This window comes from Momordica charantia, assembly GCF_013281855.1.
Source record: "Momordica charantia cultivar OHB3-1 chromosome 11 unlocalized genomic scaffold, Mcharantia_2.0 BLBB01000011.1, whole genome shotgun sequence".
Taxonomy (NCBI): domain Eukaryota; kingdom Viridiplantae; phylum Streptophyta; class Magnoliopsida; order Cucurbitales; family Cucurbitaceae; genus Momordica; species Momordica charantia.
In genome coordinates this window covers 22,675,542-22,695,900 of record NW_028275159.1, presented here as the reverse complement: position 1 = coordinate 22,695,900, position 20,359 = coordinate 22,675,542, and the positions used below count along the sequence as shown (strand labels likewise).

At 36.0% G+C, this 20,359-nt stretch overlaps 1 protein-coding gene across 4 annotated transcripts; it reads right to left on the bottom strand.

Annotated features, from left to right (window-relative positions):
• Positions 1-1,593: 1,593 nt before the first annotated feature.
• Positions 1,594-8,417, bottom strand: UPF3 (Smg-4/UPF3 family protein). Of its 4 annotated transcripts, none has more exons than XM_022294282.2 (13): positions 8,157-8,417; positions 7,570-7,676; positions 7,154-7,249; positions 6,943-7,041; positions 6,609-6,688; positions 6,114-6,209; positions 5,535-5,658; positions 4,398-4,456; positions 3,712-4,207; positions 3,418-3,510; positions 3,201-3,313; positions 3,054-3,106; positions 1,594-2,343 (listed from the first exon to the last, which is right to left on the bottom strand). In XM_022294282.2, the coding sequence occupies exons 1-12, from the start codon at positions 8,294-8,296 to the stop codon at positions 3,068-3,070; spliced, it is 1,542 nt and encodes a 513-aa protein (XP_022149974.1). In that variant the 5' UTR covers positions 8,297-8,417; the 3' UTR covers positions 1,594-2,343; positions 3,054-3,067. The 4 variants fall into 4 exon arrangements, with proteins under 4 accessions (XP_022149974.1, XP_022149973.1, XP_022149975.1 ...); XM_022294281.2 differs by having other exon boundaries at positions 1,594-2,314; XM_022294283.2 differs by having other exon boundaries at positions 1,594-2,314; positions 3,712-4,180.
• Between the last annotated feature and the right edge of the window lie 11,942 nt (positions 8,418-20,359).

Sequence of the window (20,359 nt, the reverse complement as noted above, 5' to 3'; positions counted from 1 at the left end):
AATCCCCAATAACCCATTTAGCCGCCGCCAACAAAAATATATCGAAAATAAACGGCCATTGCCAAGGAGTGTCAAAGTGAATATAGTTCAATAGTAATTGGCATATATCTCAACCTAAAAAGTTGTGAGTTTGATACTACACCCTCACGTGTTGTACTAAAAAAAATTGATGGTTTGCATTTTTTCTAAGTCACTCCACTCCTATCACTATGTATTCAATCGATAAGGCGGGGTTGGACGGATACAGTAAGAGGAACGTAAGAACAAATTAGGGATTAAAGCAGAGCCATTTGGACGGAGAACTACAATAATTCATCTTTTTTTTTAGTTATTAGTATACTTTTGACTATATGCTATATATACCATATTAATATATATCATATTAGATGTTTATTAAATGATTTGTTGAAAATTAATCCTAATGGCTAAAATAGTTTGTTATGTAATGGACTAATTAATGAAACATAATAATAAAGATGAAAATTCATAGCCCAATAGAATCCCTTTAACAAAGAGATGCATTCTTTAGTACTTACAACCACTTTTTGTTACTTTTAATATATATACAAATCTCTAGTCTCTACCTATTATGTATAAAGCTAATTTGTTTAAAAAGTTATCATTTATCCATTATATTTTAACATTTTTAATACAATTTTGGTTAATATTAAAATTTCTTAATAATATTTACTTTATGTCAATCCCACGAGCCTCTTATCCATTATCATTCGATCATGGTGGGGGAGCAAGTAAAAATCGAATTGATGATTTCCACCACGCCAAGGTGACACCGTACCACTAAGTTAAATCCTTTTATAGAACTAACTAATCCTACGGCAAAGGGTCGAGAAACTCAACATCACTATTCTTGAACAACTTGGAATTGGATCTTCCTTCTTTTCGCACTATTACGGATAAAAAATGAAAATAATGAGAAAAGCATATTCAATTGTCAACTACTCCTATCGTAAATAGGATTGACTACGGATTCGAGCCATAGCACACAGTTTCTAAATAAAGTTGGTTTTATATGAAGAAAATCGAGTTCAGCATGCTCTATTAGATACCGATAGGAAAAGAACCTAACTCCGTATTATTAAAAAAAAAATAGAGAAATCAGAACCCTCAATAGGTGGTTAGAGTTTTAAAAAAAGAAATAAGCCACTGAAAATAGATAGATTTGTCATACTAGATGCCCTAAGAATGTGAGGTTATCAACAAAAACCCATACCATAATCAATAAATCAATTAAACAAGTCAATCTATACCTAGCTTAATTGGTTACGTGTATATATTTGACCAAAAAGTCGGAGATTTGAATCTCTCTAGAGAAATTCCATTGAATTCATAAATCACTCTTTCATATACGTAATAATTCTGTCCAAATGTATTCAGTTCATTACTGATAATTTGAGTGCCTCCAAAAGCATAGTAAGTTTGATAACTTCATCAAACTTTGATATTACACCTTCACTTCAAAGTTTAGGAATACATATTTCTAACCACTCCATTTCTTCCATTAAATCCTCTGAATAAAGACAATCAAATCAGAAATTGCAATTGAATCACTTGAAAGAAATTGCAAAGAAACAATAAATAGAAGTGAAATTACATTAGTGGATAGAAAGTGAAACACATAATCATAATCCATCACATTTCTCATATACGACATGGAAAAAGTATAAGTTTGATGTTTCTGATTCACTGCCCCACGCATGGAATCAAGTACAATTGTGTACCAACCACGACCACCCCCAGTGAGAATATGGTAAGTAGAGAGTAGAGTGTACTACTAGGTACTTTCTACATTCAGCTTCTAAGGGAAAACAAAAAGCTTGGCATGTGACCAAAACATCAAAGGCAAAGGGAAAGAACAGTAGGAACCTCCCTCTTGGCTTTGATTTCCCGTCACTCGGAGCCACGTATGTATATACCGCCACGTTCCTCCAGGTGAAGCAGTAGTCACACTTGGTATGTTGGGCAAAAAAATCAGATCATACCAAACCAAAATCCACAACCATATTTGGTCTTCAACCAAAGAAACTTCGATTTCGTAAAACCAAAAATCCATAGAACGCATATTCGGTCTTCAACCAGAGAACCTTTGTGTTTTGTAAACCACCTGTATACGACGACGAAACAATTGCAAATCTTGCAATCCAGTTCACGAAACCTATTACTGTTACCAACTGCTTCCAGGGCATATCTCCATTTTACAAGATGATGCCTTCTGAGGATGTGCATTAAGTCCTCAGAATTGGAGATAATCCCCCTGGAAGTTTGAGGAACCATAGTCCTGTCTGGATGCCATTATCTGTTTGACAGCATAGACATCGTCACGATCTAACGGAGAACAACACATTAGCCTTTTGTTATACAATCCATAGAATGCACACAATGCAATACAGTAGCATCTTTTAATGATAGCTTAAAACAGTACACCTTTCAGCCAAATAATAACAATAACAAACCTTCATAGACACAGCAACAATAATCCCTTTCTTCAATAGATTTTTGAATCTTGTCCATGTCCAGTTTTGTTTTGGTGTAAATGCACACACCCTTTTGAAAATTTTAGTTTTTATGATCCTTAGACTAATTGAAAGGCCCTTTTGTAATTTCCATTACTTTGGGGATTTCGTCACATAAACAAAATATCTATTACCTATAAAAAAAACATGATCAAATAAAATAAAATAAAATAGTGATCTCCATAGCAATAGCAACTACAACATACACTATGTCTGTCCCCCCATTAACAAACAGATCAGATGAATTAAAATGATTATCCACATCTACACGTTTTAGCAGTATAAACCCTCTAGAATGCTAAAATAACCTATAAACATGTGAGGAATGGCACCATCACAAGTTTCATTCCAAATTATATATATCCAAATTGTAGCACAAGCGATTTAAAATATGTCCTACCGGTTAATTTTGACTCTTCTTAGTTATAAGGTAGGAATTCTCGAGACATTAACGTCTTAAAAGATAGTCTTGCTCTTGGTCCTAAAAGAGATAAGATATTGCTGATATGTAAAAGGACTTACATGGTTTAAATATGTTAAGAACCTGAAGACGACTTCTGAACCCATACTTGTTTCTGCAAAGGCATCAAAGAAAATGAGCCTTTGACAAAGAAGTGATCATGTAACAGGAGAGATAATACTGTCACTAGCTCTAATGCAGAAGCAAACCTCGTGGCCACCGGCAAGACCTCTTTTGGATGACTTCCCTTCATTGGGGTTCAAAGAACCATCATCCTTCATAACGTGGCCAGCCCCACGACGTCCAACATGTCTAACAGAACCTAAAGAAAACACAACATGTTTTAGATAAACAATAGGTGGAAAGTAATTTTGATATCTCCAAATATAAGTGCTGGACAGTGTATGAGAAGTTTATGAGAACAACCATTCTCCACTGAACTGCCACGTCCACTCACAGTGGTTGTAACATCCCCAGTCCTGCTTCCATGAATATCATCTTTCATTTCCACACGGAAAGCTGAAAAGGCATAAAGATATATTGAGTCATAATTTCATATGTCAAACATAAAGTATCTGTATAAATCATCCAACTCATCAAGCACAAGCAGGACGATTTGACACAACAATCGAGGTCCTGTACTAGTTGAATAATATGATCATTGAGTACAATACATAAGTCAGTAACTTCTTCATTTCCAAACGGATATAATGGTAATACCTTCAACCGAGTCAGAAAGCAAATGACTAGATTGCGAAATAGATGATTCATCCAGTTGTGAGACTAAGGCATCTGAACGACTACGTGGCGCCCAGACCCCACGATCAGGCCTATCTTTGTTTCTTATTCGCTTTTCTTGCTTCTCACTAGCACTACCCAGGCCATGAAGTTCCTTTTTGCTAAACTTACTTTCTGGAGCCCTCTTTCCATCCCCTTCCGAACCAGATGGATTTGGTTCATTATTCGACATATCATTAGAACCAGATCGAGCATTAATGGGACGAGGTGGCCGCTTCCCGTTGTCTGAGTTCAGGATTTGAATTTTTTGATGAGACTGGGATACTGATGAACCCTGTCCATGACGTGGTTCATTATTTAAAAGGATGCTTCTGATCAAGCTTCCACTAGCCTCACGTCTCTGATTCTGTTTTGTAGCAGTAGTAGGAGAATTCCCCGAGGATGATGCACTCTGCAGGTGTAACATACCATCAGCAACCTGTAAAGGATTATCATTCATGAAATAGATAAAGTTTAGTGTCAAAATGTGTCGCAAAAGATGGAATTCGTTCCCCTCCAAAATTGGCCTTGGGTGAAGATTAAGCTCATTCACAGAAGTTCATAAATCTTAAGAAAGAGAGGCAAAAATTGAAATTGCATAACCAGTCAAGAGAATTTAAAAACCATACATGAGATATATCTCTCTCTTTTCCCTTGAGAAGCAGAATTTTCTTCTTTCCAGAGTCAGCTGTTACAGATACATATGAAACAGAGCCTTCAAATTCTAGACTGCAACTTCATTATAAACAGGTGGAGCATATTGACAAATCAAGAGAAATAAGTGTGTAGCAAAATCCAGTGTAAGTAAACAACATAACCCAAAATTTCAGACCTATTGTCCAGTGGAGGGGTTTTTTTAAAGCATAATTTAATACAACAAACAAAAAGATATCCCATCCATCGCTTGGATAACATCCAGGAGTTTAAGGAAAACTAATAATGAATTTGCATGTGTTAACAGGCATGCTCAAACATTACAACCCTCAATGTGCAGATCACAATATGGCAAAATCATAGAAAGAAACAAGACGATATTATTGATCAAGAGAAATAAACATTTTAGGGGACCATTACTACTGGGATCAGGATCATTTGAAATGGGAAAAAACATTAATAGTAATTAGAACTCTTCAGAGAAGGAATTATCATCCTTCTAATAAGTGTGCATTGAACAAATTATTTAGAAGTTGCAAATACGCAATAGTTCTTGGTCTTTGAAGATATGTTGTTAGGTGCTTCATTTTCCATTGAGGCTGAACCTAAACCTGTGCTCGAGAGATAGTTGTCCACATACTGATAAGGGAAGGGATGTGTGGATTCTAACTAAAATCAAATAGGCTAATGTTCCCTTGCACCTAGACAACTTGGAACACTGAATTGAAAAGACGGTATACAGCAGACCCATTTGATAACCATAAGATTCTAGTTTTCTGTATTAGAAAATTATACTTGTTTCCCCACAATTATTATATATGTTTCGCATTTTTTAATAACACATGTCACTCCTTCGCCAAATTTTTAAAACAAAAACAAGCTTTTAAAGACTACTTTTTTTAGCATTCAAAACTTGACTTAGAGTTTGAAAATGTTTTTAAGATAACAAAATTAATAAACCAGTGAAAGTAGTGATTATAAGTTTAATTTTCAAAAACAGAAAACAAGAACACAAATGATTACCAAATGAGGCCTCGACAATTCTGATTATTGGATTCATAACTTGGAACTAAACAAAAACAACAGTGATATCAATGATTAAATAGAAGTACCTGTAGTAACATCAGAAATTCCAATTCCACTTGAAGTGGCTGGCTGGTCATCTCGCCTGGGCACCAAAATAAAATTTGACTTGTCTCTGCGGTTTGTGTTCTTCACACTGTCTTTTAAAATATACTGCATGTTTAACAGAAAATATAATTAAAATCTTCAGATATAAAATGTAGAAACACAACAAACTATTCACAAAAAGGATTGCAATGGATTGAATGGATAAATCTAGGAGCAGGGGGAACCAAGGGCTCAAAATTTAGTGTTCACTGTTTAGAACCATCAGGTAGTGCATCATGAAATAGTTTGTATTTCAGTTAGTCAAAACCTAACCATATACATACAAATCCCACCAAGAAAAGTTAAAATAAACTGGTACCAAATTTAGGTTGGTTTCTGCAGTGTCACAGCCATTGATACTATAACATTCTGCTTCACCATCCTTAAATCTAAGTAAGACAAGCTCAGAAAGCTTATTTCCCCTAAAACAGAAGGCAGGGAAATAATGGAGTGGAGAGACTACCAAACTCATACTTATAAACTTTACAACGTTTGAATAAAGTAGAAAAAGTAACACATGCCTTCTTCTTCTCCATCCCTCGCTTCATGGAATTTGACTCGGGCTTTCTAGAGGATGCTCCCCCTCCTCTTTTAACCTTCCGAGATACTGAAGATCCCTATTGAACCAAAATGAGAAATTATTACATTATGATTTAGAAGAGGACAAAAATCTTAAAGACCAAAGAGACAACCATCCCAAGAGCATTTGTATTCATATCATGCATGGCATTAACCCATATGAAAGGAAAACAAACTGAAATGGTTATACACACGCAGCAGAAAATAACATAGAAATGTCAACGTATAGAATTTGACCCAATTGGAGAACCAATACCTCGTTAGTTGTATTCTTTCTCTTTTCTAATTTATTCGAAGTCTAAAGACTCAAAGTAGGAACAAAGACAGGATTAAAATTAACCGGTCCCAACCTTCACATTCATAAGCAAGCAGTTTCATTTTCTGAATTTTTCAAATAATGTACACAGGCCCATGTATTAAGTATACAGAAATCTCACCTGAGTTCCACTCTCAACTGCCCGTTTTTGGCGAACAAATTCCATGAGAGGGGTAACAATTGGGGTTTCTTTTGCAACACCTGGAAACAAAGTAAAACATAAAACTTCTAGTTCTAGAATATCTGAATTTGAACTGAATAATATCTCAACAGGAGTTCTTAGCAGAGTTACAGAACAACTATTCAGCAACTTTTTAGTACCCTATTTTACATTATAAACATATTTGGAATACAAGGGAGCAGATATAACATGATAATTAAAAAAGATGATTCCACATAAGACTTAACAAATGCAAATACTTTCAATAAATTGGTCAGCGAGCATAATAACAAACCAGATTGTTCTGCTTCTTTTCTTTCCAACTGTATTTCAGCACTTGGAAGATGCTCAGCAGGTTTTGCAATAAGTTTGAGGAACTCCAAATAATCTGGATCTGCTTTCAAGAAAAAAAAAAAAGGAAGAAGAAGATAGTTTACATAACAGAATAAGCAATATAGAAAAAGAACAATAAGTTTTCCATCTAGTTCCCTCTAACCGATTATTACCTTTATAGATAGTCCCATCACGACCATCCTTTTTGGTAGATGATCTGGGAACACGCTGTGATGGTGCATATTCAATTACAGCCTTATACTGAGTACCTGTAGTCATTTAACAGAAATAAGTTTTTAATCAAGACTCTATTATGTATGGAACCAAACCAGGTCCAAACACAAACCATTCTCACAATCTCGACAGCAGTACATATTCGATCAAAAAAATGCAAATAAAAAAGTCTTGAAGGGGTTCTCCACGTATATATCAACCAAATTAACCATTGATTTCATTCTTAAATTGGCACTCTCCCCAACTTCTCAGATACGAGTTGGAACTTCAATGAACCACCCACCATGTACCGTAAGAAACGAGAGGCCATTCATAATAAGTTGAATAAAGGAAAAAGAAAAGCTTTTGGCTTTACCCTTCTCATTAACGAAAACATGCCCATCAAAAAACTCCGCAAACTCAAAAACATCTTCAGGTCTCGTAAAATCTATGTAGGCTCTGGAGTATCTCTGGTCCTTCTGACTGCAAAATTATTTCAGAAGAAACCTCTGAATGAGTAAAAAACTCTCAGTATTGTGAGCTTTGGTCCATAAAAACCAAAAGAAAGGCAAAATAGGAAGTAGAGTTAGTCATTCACGTCTACTTTCTACAATATAAGAAAGTAACAACTAAGCCCCATTTCTAATCCGACAATCACAAACCCAAGAACGATTGCTTGCTTTAAGTTCCCGAGATGATAATCATTCAAACAGAACAATTGGGCATGAAATTGGGGAGGAGAAAAAAGTCTCCCATATCATTCTAATCAAACCCCCGGACCCGAACCGCCGAAACCACCCCAGAGAAAGGGAAAAAAACATATTACGAGAAATACCCAGTTCGCGACAGCCTTATTCAACCTCCAGATTTCTGAAAAACTAGTTTGTAAGAGCAAATTTTAGGGGGGAAGCCAGAAAGCAGAATGAAATTAGAAGAAAGAAGAGGGAAAAAGAAAAGTAGAACCTGGTCTTTCCGGGGCGATAGTAACACCAATTGTAGCGACCAGCGAATCGATCATCAATATGGTGGAAGAGATCTGAGTGAGGGAGAGAAGGGGGCAAGTGGCGAATCACTACTTTCGTCCTCTCCAACGGGTCCTTCATCTGAAAAACCCCCGCTCCGCAGTGGGCACAATTTGGAGAAGCTTTTTTCTTTGCTAATTTCTCAAACAATTTTAGCGCAGAAAAATGTTTTGGGAACTTCGGTCTTCGGAATTGGGGTTACTAACGAAACGACGACGAGAGTTCGGGGAGGGAGAAAGGACCGAAAGGTCGGGAACTATTTTGGGCTCTGTTCCATTCTTATCAGGCCCACAATCTCTGGCCCGGCCCAATTATGGCCGTATTTCACTGGAAATTATTTTTCTGAAATTTGAATGCTACTCTCTTCATTTTCTAAAATCTATCACCTACAATACTATGATATATAATTACATTATATTATATTTAAAATTGGCCCATTCTTGTTTCCAGTTCGTTCTGTGATCCAAACTGTAAAAATTCTTGGAAAAAAATATTTTTTAGAATTATATCTTTAGTTAAAAACACACGTGGGAGTCACTGTTAAAGATTCTACATTTAAAAAATAAAAAGCTTAACAAAGGTTTATAATAGACATTGATTATTCCTCTACAATTGGTTTTGCGATGGAATTCTATGATATTAATTGTGAGGATTCAAATCTTTTAATCAAATATATATGTTTTAACCAGTTGAATTACATTCAAGTTGACACAATAAAATTCTTTTAGTTATTCCAAGTACGACAGACTTGAAAAGATTATGATTAACATTATACATATGAAATTAAATATAAAATTTATTAACTTGGCAATTTTAAGAATCCAGTTATGTCCTGACACATTCATGTAAAGATAATTTTGGCACATTGATATATATCGATACTAATTAATATATTTTGATGTCAAGTTGGTTAAATTGAAAGTTTGGGTTTTAAACTTTAAGGTTGAGTATAATAGCTCTCTTCGCTTAAAAAAATTTCTAATAAGTCTCTAATCTCTAAACTGTAAGAAGTGTCGAATAGAGGTCATTGAGCTTTTCATTTTCCATTTAATAAATTTTTGAACTGAACTTGGGTTGAATAACCTATCTCCCCAAGAAAAAAGGGAACTTGAGATTTATGACCTTTTTAATAATTCATTTCGGAATTATGACTCATTCCTGGAAAAAACTAGTTTGTGACCTCACTCCTCTTATTTTTTTTACCTTAGTGGTACCTCGTGTTTCAAAATCAACAATCTCTCCCTCCTCATTATAAGAAAAAACAAATTTCTTTTCAATATTTATTCCCTTTACAAATCTCTCACAATAATCCATTACAAACTTTAAGAATCTGACTTTTAAACTTGAAAAATCATTTACAAATAGAAAAAAATATAACTCAAAAATTTAATTAAAAATTTAATATTGAAAAAATCAATAAAAAAAGTTAAAATTAAAAAATGGAATATTATATATTTAATTGTTTAATATGAAAAATTGAATGTACATAATTACATAAGATTTATCCGGATTTAATTAAAAAAAGGTCAATGATTTCATAAAATTTGGGCCATAAATGCCCAATATTTAATTGACAACAAATAGAGCCAAGAGGGGAGAGAAGACAAAAAAAAAAGGACTTGGTTGAACAAACCCGGACCGAGATCCGGACCAATCCAGTCTAGTTTTTTTTTTTGGGTCTTCTCTCCCCTGACCCTATTTGTTGTCAATTAAATCTCGAACCGTTAATGCATGGATCATGCAAATCTTTTTTTCACCCTAATTTAGTTATTGGAGGATTTAATTTACTTATTGGAGGATTTTTTGTGTGGATTCGATTGTTAAGTAATTTATTCCTAAATTAAAATATTGATTTTTTTTTCATATTAGATTCAAATTAAAAAAAATTGTAAGAGTTAAAAAGGGGAGAGATTGGTGAATAATTTTACTTAAAAAAATGGATATTTGGTAATTTTACAAAGACAAAAAGTGGAAAAATTGTCACAAATTAGAAGGGTAGGAGTCACAAATTAGGTGTTTTTAGAAATGGGTCAAAAATCCAAATGAGTTATATAATAGGGTTAGAAACCCCAATTTCCCCAAGACAAAAATGATTGAGATTAATATATTGATAAACTTTTTAGATATTATAATTTGGGATTCATTCTACAAAATTTGTCTTAAAATAAAACGAACCCATCAACAATTAACCAATATATCATTTTTTATATACATTTAAATATTATTAAATTACGAAAATTCAAAATGATTGATTTGGGGGTTAAATTTTAAATTCTTATTTGGTGCAACTTTTCACTTTCCTAAAATAAAAAAATACCCAAATACCCAAATCTCTTTGTCTTCTTCATCCTAAAACAACTACCCGTCACCGGTTTTTTCGTCTTCTTCATAAAAATCACCATTTTTTTCTACAGTCTTCTCCGTTTTCTCCGTTCCCTCGCTTGCAGCAGTCTGTCTCGTTCATCCCTCGTTGGCAGCATCCTGTCTAGCTTTTCACCATTGTTTCCAACAGGCCATCTCCTAGTCTTCTTCGTTTTTTTGTCGTTGCCGTCTCCGGTAGCCCGTTTTCGATTCGCTCGATTTGCACCATTATTTGGCAGCCTGTTTTCTACCGTTTACATTTTAAAACTTCTAGGTTTGTTTCTGATTTTCAATTTTGGGTGTTCGAGTTTGAGGTATTGTTAAAAACAATTTTTCAATATGGGGGATTATCCTAGTCTATGGATTTTTTTAGCATATGCTAGTGTGTTATTTGACTATGTAGTTTATTGCTTTGTTTGTTAATTGTAGTGGGATATACTCGTATATGCTTTACAGTTTATATATAAGTTTACCCGAGCTTGATTTTGGTGAATCGATTCTTCATACTACAGTCAACACTTATAGTTTATAGTCGGATATAGTTTATATCTCTATATAAGTTTATGTTACAATGGTAATCAGATATAGTTTATATCTCCATATAAGTTTATGTTATAACGGTAGCTGTTATAATGAGATTATTTTTATGCTGTTGTACTCATGTTTTGCTGTTAACTTGTATGTACTTTTGGCTTGTCTGTTATATTGATTGTACAGTTAGAATGAAATGAAAAAATATTTTGTAATAACTTTCATTCTTTAGTTAGAATATATTAGGGAGTAAATTATATTTTGTAATAAATTTCATTCTTTAGTTAGAATATATTAAGGAATAAATTAGAAGGTTATGAGAATAATTAATTTGGGGCCATAATGATTTAATGTTTAAAAAATCAAATTTGGAACATTAAATCTTTTACATTTAAATAAAAAACTAATTATAATAAATATAAATGTCATAAATAAGAGTAAATTTGACATTTAGAAAAAGTTTTAAATCCAAAAACCTAAAATTGTAAAATTTGTAAATATTAAACATTTACGAAAATAAGTTTCCAAAATAGTCCGTCCAAGACATTATCTCAAAATGATATTTCCCCTACTTTTGAAAATTTATGTTTTCTAAACATTTTGCTTATGTCATTTTTGTGTGAAGCATTTACCCTTATTATTTTTTTTCTTTAGTTTCCCTCCTCTTATCTCTCTTCGATCCAATCTAAAAACAATAAAAAAGTCTTCTTCTCTTCCTTTCCATTCTTCATTGTCTTCTTCTCTCTCTTCCATTTATTTCTACCTCCATTTTCCAGATTTTGTTTCACATAGCTATTCAATATCTTCAAAATAGCCATCATTCTTCCTCTATCCTAACTTTTCTTCTTCTCTCTTGTCCTTATCTCTCATTCTCGTTCGACTTTTTCTCAAAATCATGAACAAAATTGAGTTTTCTCTATAAAAATATTGGCAAAAGACTCATTTTGAAACCCTAACTTATCAATATCATAAATCTCTAACTCCAAAATCAGAAACACTTTTATCAGATGCAAAACTAAAAAAATCTTACTAATCACATGGGTTGTGATTTGATTCTATGATATGGAACTCGGTTATATTTAGAATTAAAAAAAAAACTTCGAGATTTATGGGATATGATAAATTAATTTCATAAAGGAGCATCTCTGTCTCTAAAAATATGATTTTTTTAGTTTAATGTTTCTCTCTCTCTTCCTCACACCTCCTCTCTCTCTAAAAGTCACGCAGCCCAGCAGCAGACTCTCATCCCCCACCTCTCTCTCCATTCGCCTCTCTCACTCACTCCGATTGCCATCGCCGCCTGTTTATTAACTTTCCACTCTTTCTGATCTTGTTCGAACGAGAGCGACAGGGAGATCTGGCCCATTCGAGAGCGAGATTTGGGCCGAGCAAGAGCGAGATCTGACCGAGTGAGAGCAAGATCTGGCCGCTCGAGAGCGAGATCTGGTCGAGGAGATTTGACCGAGCGACCGAGCGAGAGTGAGATCTAACTGAGCGAGAGCGCACTCCAACAACCAGCTTCGTTTTCATTTGGGTAGCGTTGCTGATTGCCGCTTCGTCGGAGTATTTGATTTTCTTTTTAAATCAAACCCTTAGTATTTCATCCTCCAGATCTTTACCATTCAACTGCCTCTACCTTTCCAACGACTTTGTATCGAGGTGTGAGCTTGGATACGTTCCTGAATTTGGTATTAACTGTGAACAAATTAAGGAGTTTCTATTATGGAAATTTTAGAGATTGAGATTTTTTTAAAAAATCTTAGTATTGATTTTGCGAAATCTATGTAGTTTGGAGAAATTGTAGGGATGTGTTATTTTTATCAAAACTGAATTCTAAAAATAATTTGTACCGAAATTTAATTAATAAAAGTTTAACAGAAGAGAAAAAGAAATATGAAAGATGAAGAATTGGAGAAGAGAGGAGAGAAATACAAAGAATAGGAAGAAAGAGAAAGACGAGAGATAGTAGAAAAATTGGAAGAGAAAAAGATTTGGAAAATTCAAATACATGATTTCAGTGATGTAAGCAAAAGATTAAAAAACTTAAAATTTTCAAAAGATGTATAAAAATCAAATCTGCTTTGGGAAAATTACTAATTTTGCCGACATCCCTTTTAAAAAATTGAAAGTGAAATACGTATCATCACTATTAGAATACATTTTTACTGATATAGAAAAGTGACAGCGAAAGTATAAAAAATGTCGGAGAAACCATTCCCAAGACAAAATTTTCATCGAAAAGTTTGTTGGCATAGGATCTTCGGGAGAACTCCATGTTGACGAAAAATATCAAAATGTCAGCATAGATGATATTTGAACATTAAATATTAAAGGAAATAATGTGGTTTATGTTAATGTATTAGGTACATTTTAATTAAGAATTTAGGTAGGAATTAAATAATTAAAATATATTTTAATGTATGCCAAAGCGAGTAATAGGTCAGCGGTAATCAGTGTTCAAAATGTCGATTTCGATGGTAATGTCGAGGTCCCAATTTTACGGACATGTTGATGTCGACGAATATTTCAGGAAAAATCATAGAAATTGTGGAAACTGATGAAATTTTTTTGAATTAGTGAATAAAACTTGAATGGTAGCTTAATTAGATCACATTTGGCCATTAAATGTAAGAATATGACTATTACTTATAAAAATGTTGACGTCGGTGGAAATATCCAAAATAGATCTTTTTGTTCTTTAATGAAGATTGATGAAAATTGTTTGAATAAGTAAAGTAAACTTTAATGGGAAATTTGACCAAATAGGCATTCTATAGAGCCTTTTTAGTTTTTTAATCGCTCTTTTCAAAACACAAGTTTTCTAGGCATTTGCTGACATCACCCACTTTGCCAAATGATCGTTCATGCCCCTCCTTACTTTACTTTTTATTTTTCCCTCTCTTATTTGAAAACACTTCATTTCTTTCTCTCTCTCTCATTTATTTTGTTTGTTTGTTTCTCTCTCTGCTTTGCTTCTCTCATCTACCAGCGACTCTCGATCCTTGGTGAACTCTAGCTTTTATCCACCACGCGTCAATGTTTTTTGGTATTTTCCCATTGTATTTTGTTGGGATCTTTTCGAGAACAATACTGCGTTCATAAGGTCTTTGTTTGCAAATGATTCGTTGGGCTTGTTCTGATATAAGTGGTTTGTTTACTTGTTTGTTGATTTTTAGACATGGAGGGAGAAGCTGACGGACAGGGGGAGAAGGCAAGAAGGAGATCATTAGCGCGTTAAAGGGAGATGGATAGCTACTGATACGTGAGCGAGCGCGTTGAAGGGAGATGGCTAGCTATTGATACGTGAGCGAGAGCGTGATGTATGTGAGCGAGTACGAGATGATACATGAGCGAGAGCAAGATCAAGAGCGTGTTAAAGCGAGATCGAGTGAGATTAAAAGAAATGAAATTTGAATTCGTTTAATGGTTGTTGGTGCTTATTAAAGGCTGCATTTATTGATTTATTCTTATTTATTCGATGTTAGTTTCTTGAGAATCCCAAACAAGTGCAGCGGAAAACAGCGAGAACGCAAAATAGATAACGAAAGAGATTGTGAATAAGCGTGAACGAGAATGAGCTTGAAAGAAAATGAGCGTGAATGAAAATGATTGTGAATGAGAAACAACACCATACAATAATGAGAAACAGTAAGCGATGATATAGTAAAAAGGGAGAAATTTTAATTAATTAAGTAGGAAAATTTGTAAATAAAACAAAACAAACGACATCCCATTACAATTTTTTTAGTAGCTTAAACAAAATAACATCATACCCTACTATAACGGGATTTTAAACATTATTATTATTATTACGAGATCGACTTTGACGGGCCAACAACAGGCAAACTCTATCTTCTAGACGAAGTCGGTCTTCCTTCTCATTCTTAAGCAGTCCTTCGAGTAAGTCCCGCATTGCTTCAATCTAGGCTAACCTGTACTTCGTGTTATTCAGTTCGTGCTGCGTTTGACACGTCTCTCTTCTCAGTTGAACGTTTTATTCCCTTGTTTGTTGGATCGCAGCGTTCCTTGGATCTTGAACATCGTTCTCCGCGAACGAGTAGGGGTGATTTGAGATAGGACTGGTTGCTTTGTCGGAAGACGAACTGTCTGATTCGTAGGAGGTTGACATGTTTGCTTCTAAACGACGATGTTTGATATTCTAAAGAAGCAAACAATTGGAAGTGGATGTCGTTGTTGGGTACTTGGTGGTATCTATATATAGGGGGGTTGAATGATGGTATAGGGATGTGAACAGTCACAAAATTAATTAAATTGGGATAACGTGTAGGAAGAGTAATTAGTGCATTGGAAATGTGGAAGAAAGTGTCAGGGATTAGAAATGACACATTAATTAATCACTCTTAATTGATTATAGATACAAACGTCTGGACAGAAAGAGAGCAAGAAATCGAGAAAGGGAGAAAGCGAGAAAACGAGAAATGGATAAAGCGAGAGCGAGAATGCTAGAATATCTTTTTCTTTGCGATAAATATACAGCGAGAAAATGAGAGCGAGGGCGAGAAAGCAAGAAAGCGAGAAAGAGGGAAATGGATAAAGCGAGAGTGAGAATGCTAGAATATCTTTTTCTTTGTGATAAATATACAACGATAAAATGAAAGCGAAGGAGAGCGAGAGCGAGTAAGTGAGCCAGGGAGAAAGGGAGAAAACGAGAAATGGATAAAGTGAGAGGGAGAATGCTAGAATATCTTTTTCTTTGTGATAAATATACAACGAGAAATGAGAGCGAGGAGAGTGAGAGCGAGAAAGCGAGACAAATTCCTGATCCTCAAGTACAAATACAAATATGTTACTACAGAAATTGGATGTCCTCACAGAGGCATTGCACTATCTAATTAACTTACAACCTCCCCCCATCTCTGCATGCGGACGTCCGTGCTGTCGTAATTGGGTTAGTACATGTCTGTCTATTGTGACCCGATGTACCACATCGAGAACACTTGCTGATATGACGACGCTCACCGGTTGAGGTGATCCGTTGCATTCTACGTCGGCCTGCTCGTTTAACGAATCCTGGTGGTTGGACGGGAAGAGGCTGACAATCATCCGGCTTTTTCCATTCCGACAAGTGGCCTACCGGTAATATTGGTTCTGCGTAGGCACCAATTAGGGAGTCCACACTGTAACATGGATCAATCAACATATGGCAATTTATATTCTTGTGCCTCGCTGCTGCTATTGCGTGCGAACATGGAATATTCATGTATTGGAACTCCATGCATGTACGTGTACGAGCATTCAAATCAACCGTCCCATCCAAGTCGTCGTCCTCAATATGAAACATGCACCAGTCGACTGATTTGACTGTGTAGCGACAGGACTTCTCAAACTGTAGTGCAAGTTGCTCCTCTGCATAGTCTGAATGAGAGTTGTTTCGGGTGGATTAGTAAGTTCTTCTTTCGTGGAACCATCTTTGGAGCCAGTCGCGGTTGAACTCGACAATCTTAGTCACCGGCAACTCTTTAGCCTCTAGAAGGAGGGCATTTACTGACTCAGCACTGTTCATCGTCATGTTTTCATACCTTCTACCAACTTGGTAGCACCGGGCCCACCGTTCTATTAATTTCTTGTAAGTATTCAGCCAGTGAACCACTTCTAACCGATAGTATCTGGTTCCAGTAGTACGTAAACTGTGACTTCCGATACGCATACGCTGAGTCCTGACAAAATTTGAACAACGCAGCATTATTGAATCGAGCCTTTATATTGTTCCCAAGGTGGTATGTGCATATAGCATGGAATGCATCCTGAAATATCTCACTTATTGCATTTGTGATACTGACATGATTATCATATGTGAATACAAGATCTGGTAGGGCTCCGATTGTGTCCTTCAAGTTTTTCATAAACCACTTCCACGATGCATCACTTTCGTTGTCTACAATCGCGAATGAAAGTGGGTATATTTAATTATTCTCGTCCATGGCAACACCTATTAGTAGCACTCCTTTGAACTTCTCTCTCAAATGTGTGTCATTAACTATAATTACACGCATTGTGATTGTCTGAAACCCTCTAATGCTGGCACCCACGGCCATGAACATGTATTTGAAGTTAAGGGAACCTTCAGTCTTGATGTGGAAAACAGTATATGAATTCTCTATTTTTAGCGTTGCACTGTATGCATGGAGATGCATGTACAAGTCCTCTGGTCGGCCCCTAACAATAGCGTATGCCAACTGTCGTGCTCAATAGGCCTTGTCATAACTTATGTTCACCCTGAACTAATTACGGACACCCTCCTTAATATGTTTTATCTTGTAAATACGACCGGTTCCAGCAACCCTATCATTTATAAGGTTTGCTATGACCTAACTGCTTGTCTGTCTTTGGTCGTGGTTCAGGGTGTCAACTGTGCAAGTGTGTTCATATACATACTTTGATATTCAAAATATTGAAGAGTTACCGATGGAGTGGGATGCAACCCTCCATTTACATGTCTCGTTGATGCAACGAACAACGAACTTTGATTTTGTTGACCTATTCACCTTATATTCATGGTTAGATCGCATTGCTGCATTGGATAGCACCATACGTAAGTCCTGCTTCGAAACAAATATTTTTCCCACGTGCAGTTCCGCTCTGCCTGATAAAAGGTTGTACATAGTCGGCTATTCTCTTGTCACGGTGGGAGCGGATTGAGGTACTGGTATTTCATGACCACCATTACTGGGTTGTGTGGATTATGGTTCTGCCGATGGGGATACATATTCTGGCATATGACTTGCAGATCGTACTTCTACTGTGTTATTTATTTCATCCGATGGGAGTTGCACTATGGGCAACCTGTGTGGTGCGGGGCTCACCAATTTTGAGTCTTGAGTGTATAAGCAGTATGCACTGTACATGTCTTGCATGTCTATTTCGTTCAACCCCTACTCTTCCACTCCCGTGTAACCTTCGTCTGGAACAAATTCTGCCCTAGGAATGGACTGCTCTTCTTCACCTTCGTTTATTCTAGACGATCGTAGGTCAATGCTTTCACGAATGACGGTTGATACAAACAATAAGACTTTAGAAACCTGTTCTTAGAGTAATGCAAATCGGAGATCATCATCATCCGTTATGAACATTGGCCGTGAAGCGCACGCCAAGTTGTACGGTACCCGAATCACAAGGTCGTACTCAGTCCGGTGACTTTCATCACTCTGTAGAACTGATCTTTGAGTTTATTGTACGTCATCGTAAGTGGGACAATTATTCCTTTCAGCTCATCACCAACATACGAATTTGTGCTGTCATCCCACATACTACCGAATCTTATGAATAAGCTCTTCCCAATCTCCATCCTGCAAATAATACGACATGTAAGGGCAACAAGGGGACAAATACATAGATTTTGAACAAACATGCATGTGTTGCGATTCTGTGAAAATTCTCGCTCTCGCTCATTTTCGATCTCGCTAATGCTCGATTATTCTCGATCTCGCTAATACACGCTCTCGGTCAGTCTAACTCTCGATCAATGTCATCCTCCCTCTGCATTAATCTACGCCTCGTACATTCTTAATGCAATGCCAATAAGCAGCAGGAATGGTATTTAAAATGTATATGCATGATGGACGAAATAGGTTAGTGGTCATGGGTTAACGAAACGTAACATATGTGTTCATGAACAGTAAGTGTAGTTAAGTTACGGAGGGAATACACATTAATGGTTGGGAGAGATTACTTACAGTGTGATAAAAAGAGGTAGCAATGCAATGAATGTCCGTTCTGCTGCTTCACCAACCGAGTAAGGAGAAGAAGTGAGTAAATAGTGGGCGGAATGAATGAATGAGGGGTGGGACCTCTGGGTTTTTTTTTGTTTTGTTGAGCTTCTATTCCAATTACAATTCATTTTCATATTGCATTGATCACCATGATTATACCTCAGAATGGAAATGACTGGTGAATGATAGGTTATCATTACAATCTGTCATGCAGTTCAATCAGCCGCACAACATTAAATGTATCTGACGACTTGTGGGAAAAGCAAAATTGTCAGTGAGAGTGAGATAGAGCGATATATAGCGAGATCGAGAAATAGGAATAAAGATGGATTACATGATCATGAGCACGCGCCCTACCAACGAGATCGCGATAGCTCGTGGTCGAGAGATGTCATATCGAGAGCGATGTAGAGCAAGATCGAGAAATATGAAATCGAGATAGCACGTTAGAGCGAGATCGAGTTTGAAAAAAAAAAATATTGCACATCATATGGAGTAATACTAAACCAAAAAATAATTGAGATGCTTGTTGAAATCATACTATCACGAACAAATCACATAAAAAACTACCTAGAAATATTATATGATTCAATGAATACAAAAATATGGGATGCTCATTCAAAGTACGATTCATTGTGCCAAAGTTTTGTGGCATACTGATTCCTAATATTACAACAACGATGAATTTACATGAAAAGAGTTTCTAAAGTATTACCAGTTACAAGATATTCTATGAATTTACATGAAAAAATGCCATAATCTATATCACCTTTCTACCTCGTGTCGATCGTAAGACGGTATACATGCCACAGAGTCCTCTTCAATTTGCAATTCGCCCCATACAACAGCCCACATGCATACAACAACGATGGGATGGTATGACTCAATGGCTGCAGGTCCGTCATCAAATTCGATATGGAAATGTGCCCTGACAATGAGTCGTATACAAAAATCTCGGATTGCTTCATATCTATGGCGACCAGGACCCAGTGATCTCTGATGTTAAACGGGCTGTATACGACATCGACGTCCCCCTAGACTGGAATGAATTCTTCCACCCCACCCAGCACAGGCTCCATGCACTTCTTATATACTTCCCAAGTGGGGATCGTGTCCTAGAGGATCTTCCCCTTTATTAGTTTATAGGGGCCACTTGTTGCAGCAAGAAGTTTCGACATAACAGCAACGTCGCAGACGATTAGATTTGTCAAAACGTAAATCTTGTACGTGTATGAACTACCTATAACTTCTGAACGCACAGGTGCGGCCACTTATCGAGCTTCCTCGTGATAAAATATGTTATAGCAGCAGCTTCCGCAATTAAAATTACAATAGTTATTGTTTGTGAGACGCATTGCAGTTATGGGGTTTAGAGCTATACAATGTTGTATATCACTTACCCCGTCTTCAATCTGTTCCTTAGAATTCAGGATTTTAATGAAAAATTTCCTGGAATATCCATTGTGCACATTCCATGTTGTGGACAGGCGCTTGACGTTGTCATTCCTAGGGTCCCGTACTC

Bases quoted from the DNA above. Each gene is read 5' to 3' on its own strand.
- UPF3 (XM_022294282.2), bottom strand. From the start codon at position 8,296: ATGAAGGACCCGTTGGAGAGGACGAAAGTAGTGATTCGCCACTTGCCC. The intron at 7,677-8,156 runs GTTCTACTTTTC...ATAATTTTGCAG, and splicing joins TATCGCCCCGGAAAGACCAG to TCAGAAGGACCAGAGATACT. The intron at 3,511-3,711 runs GTATTACCATTA...ATGCCTTTTCAG, and splicing joins GCTTTCTGACTCGGTTGAAG to CTTTCCGTGTGGAAATGAAA.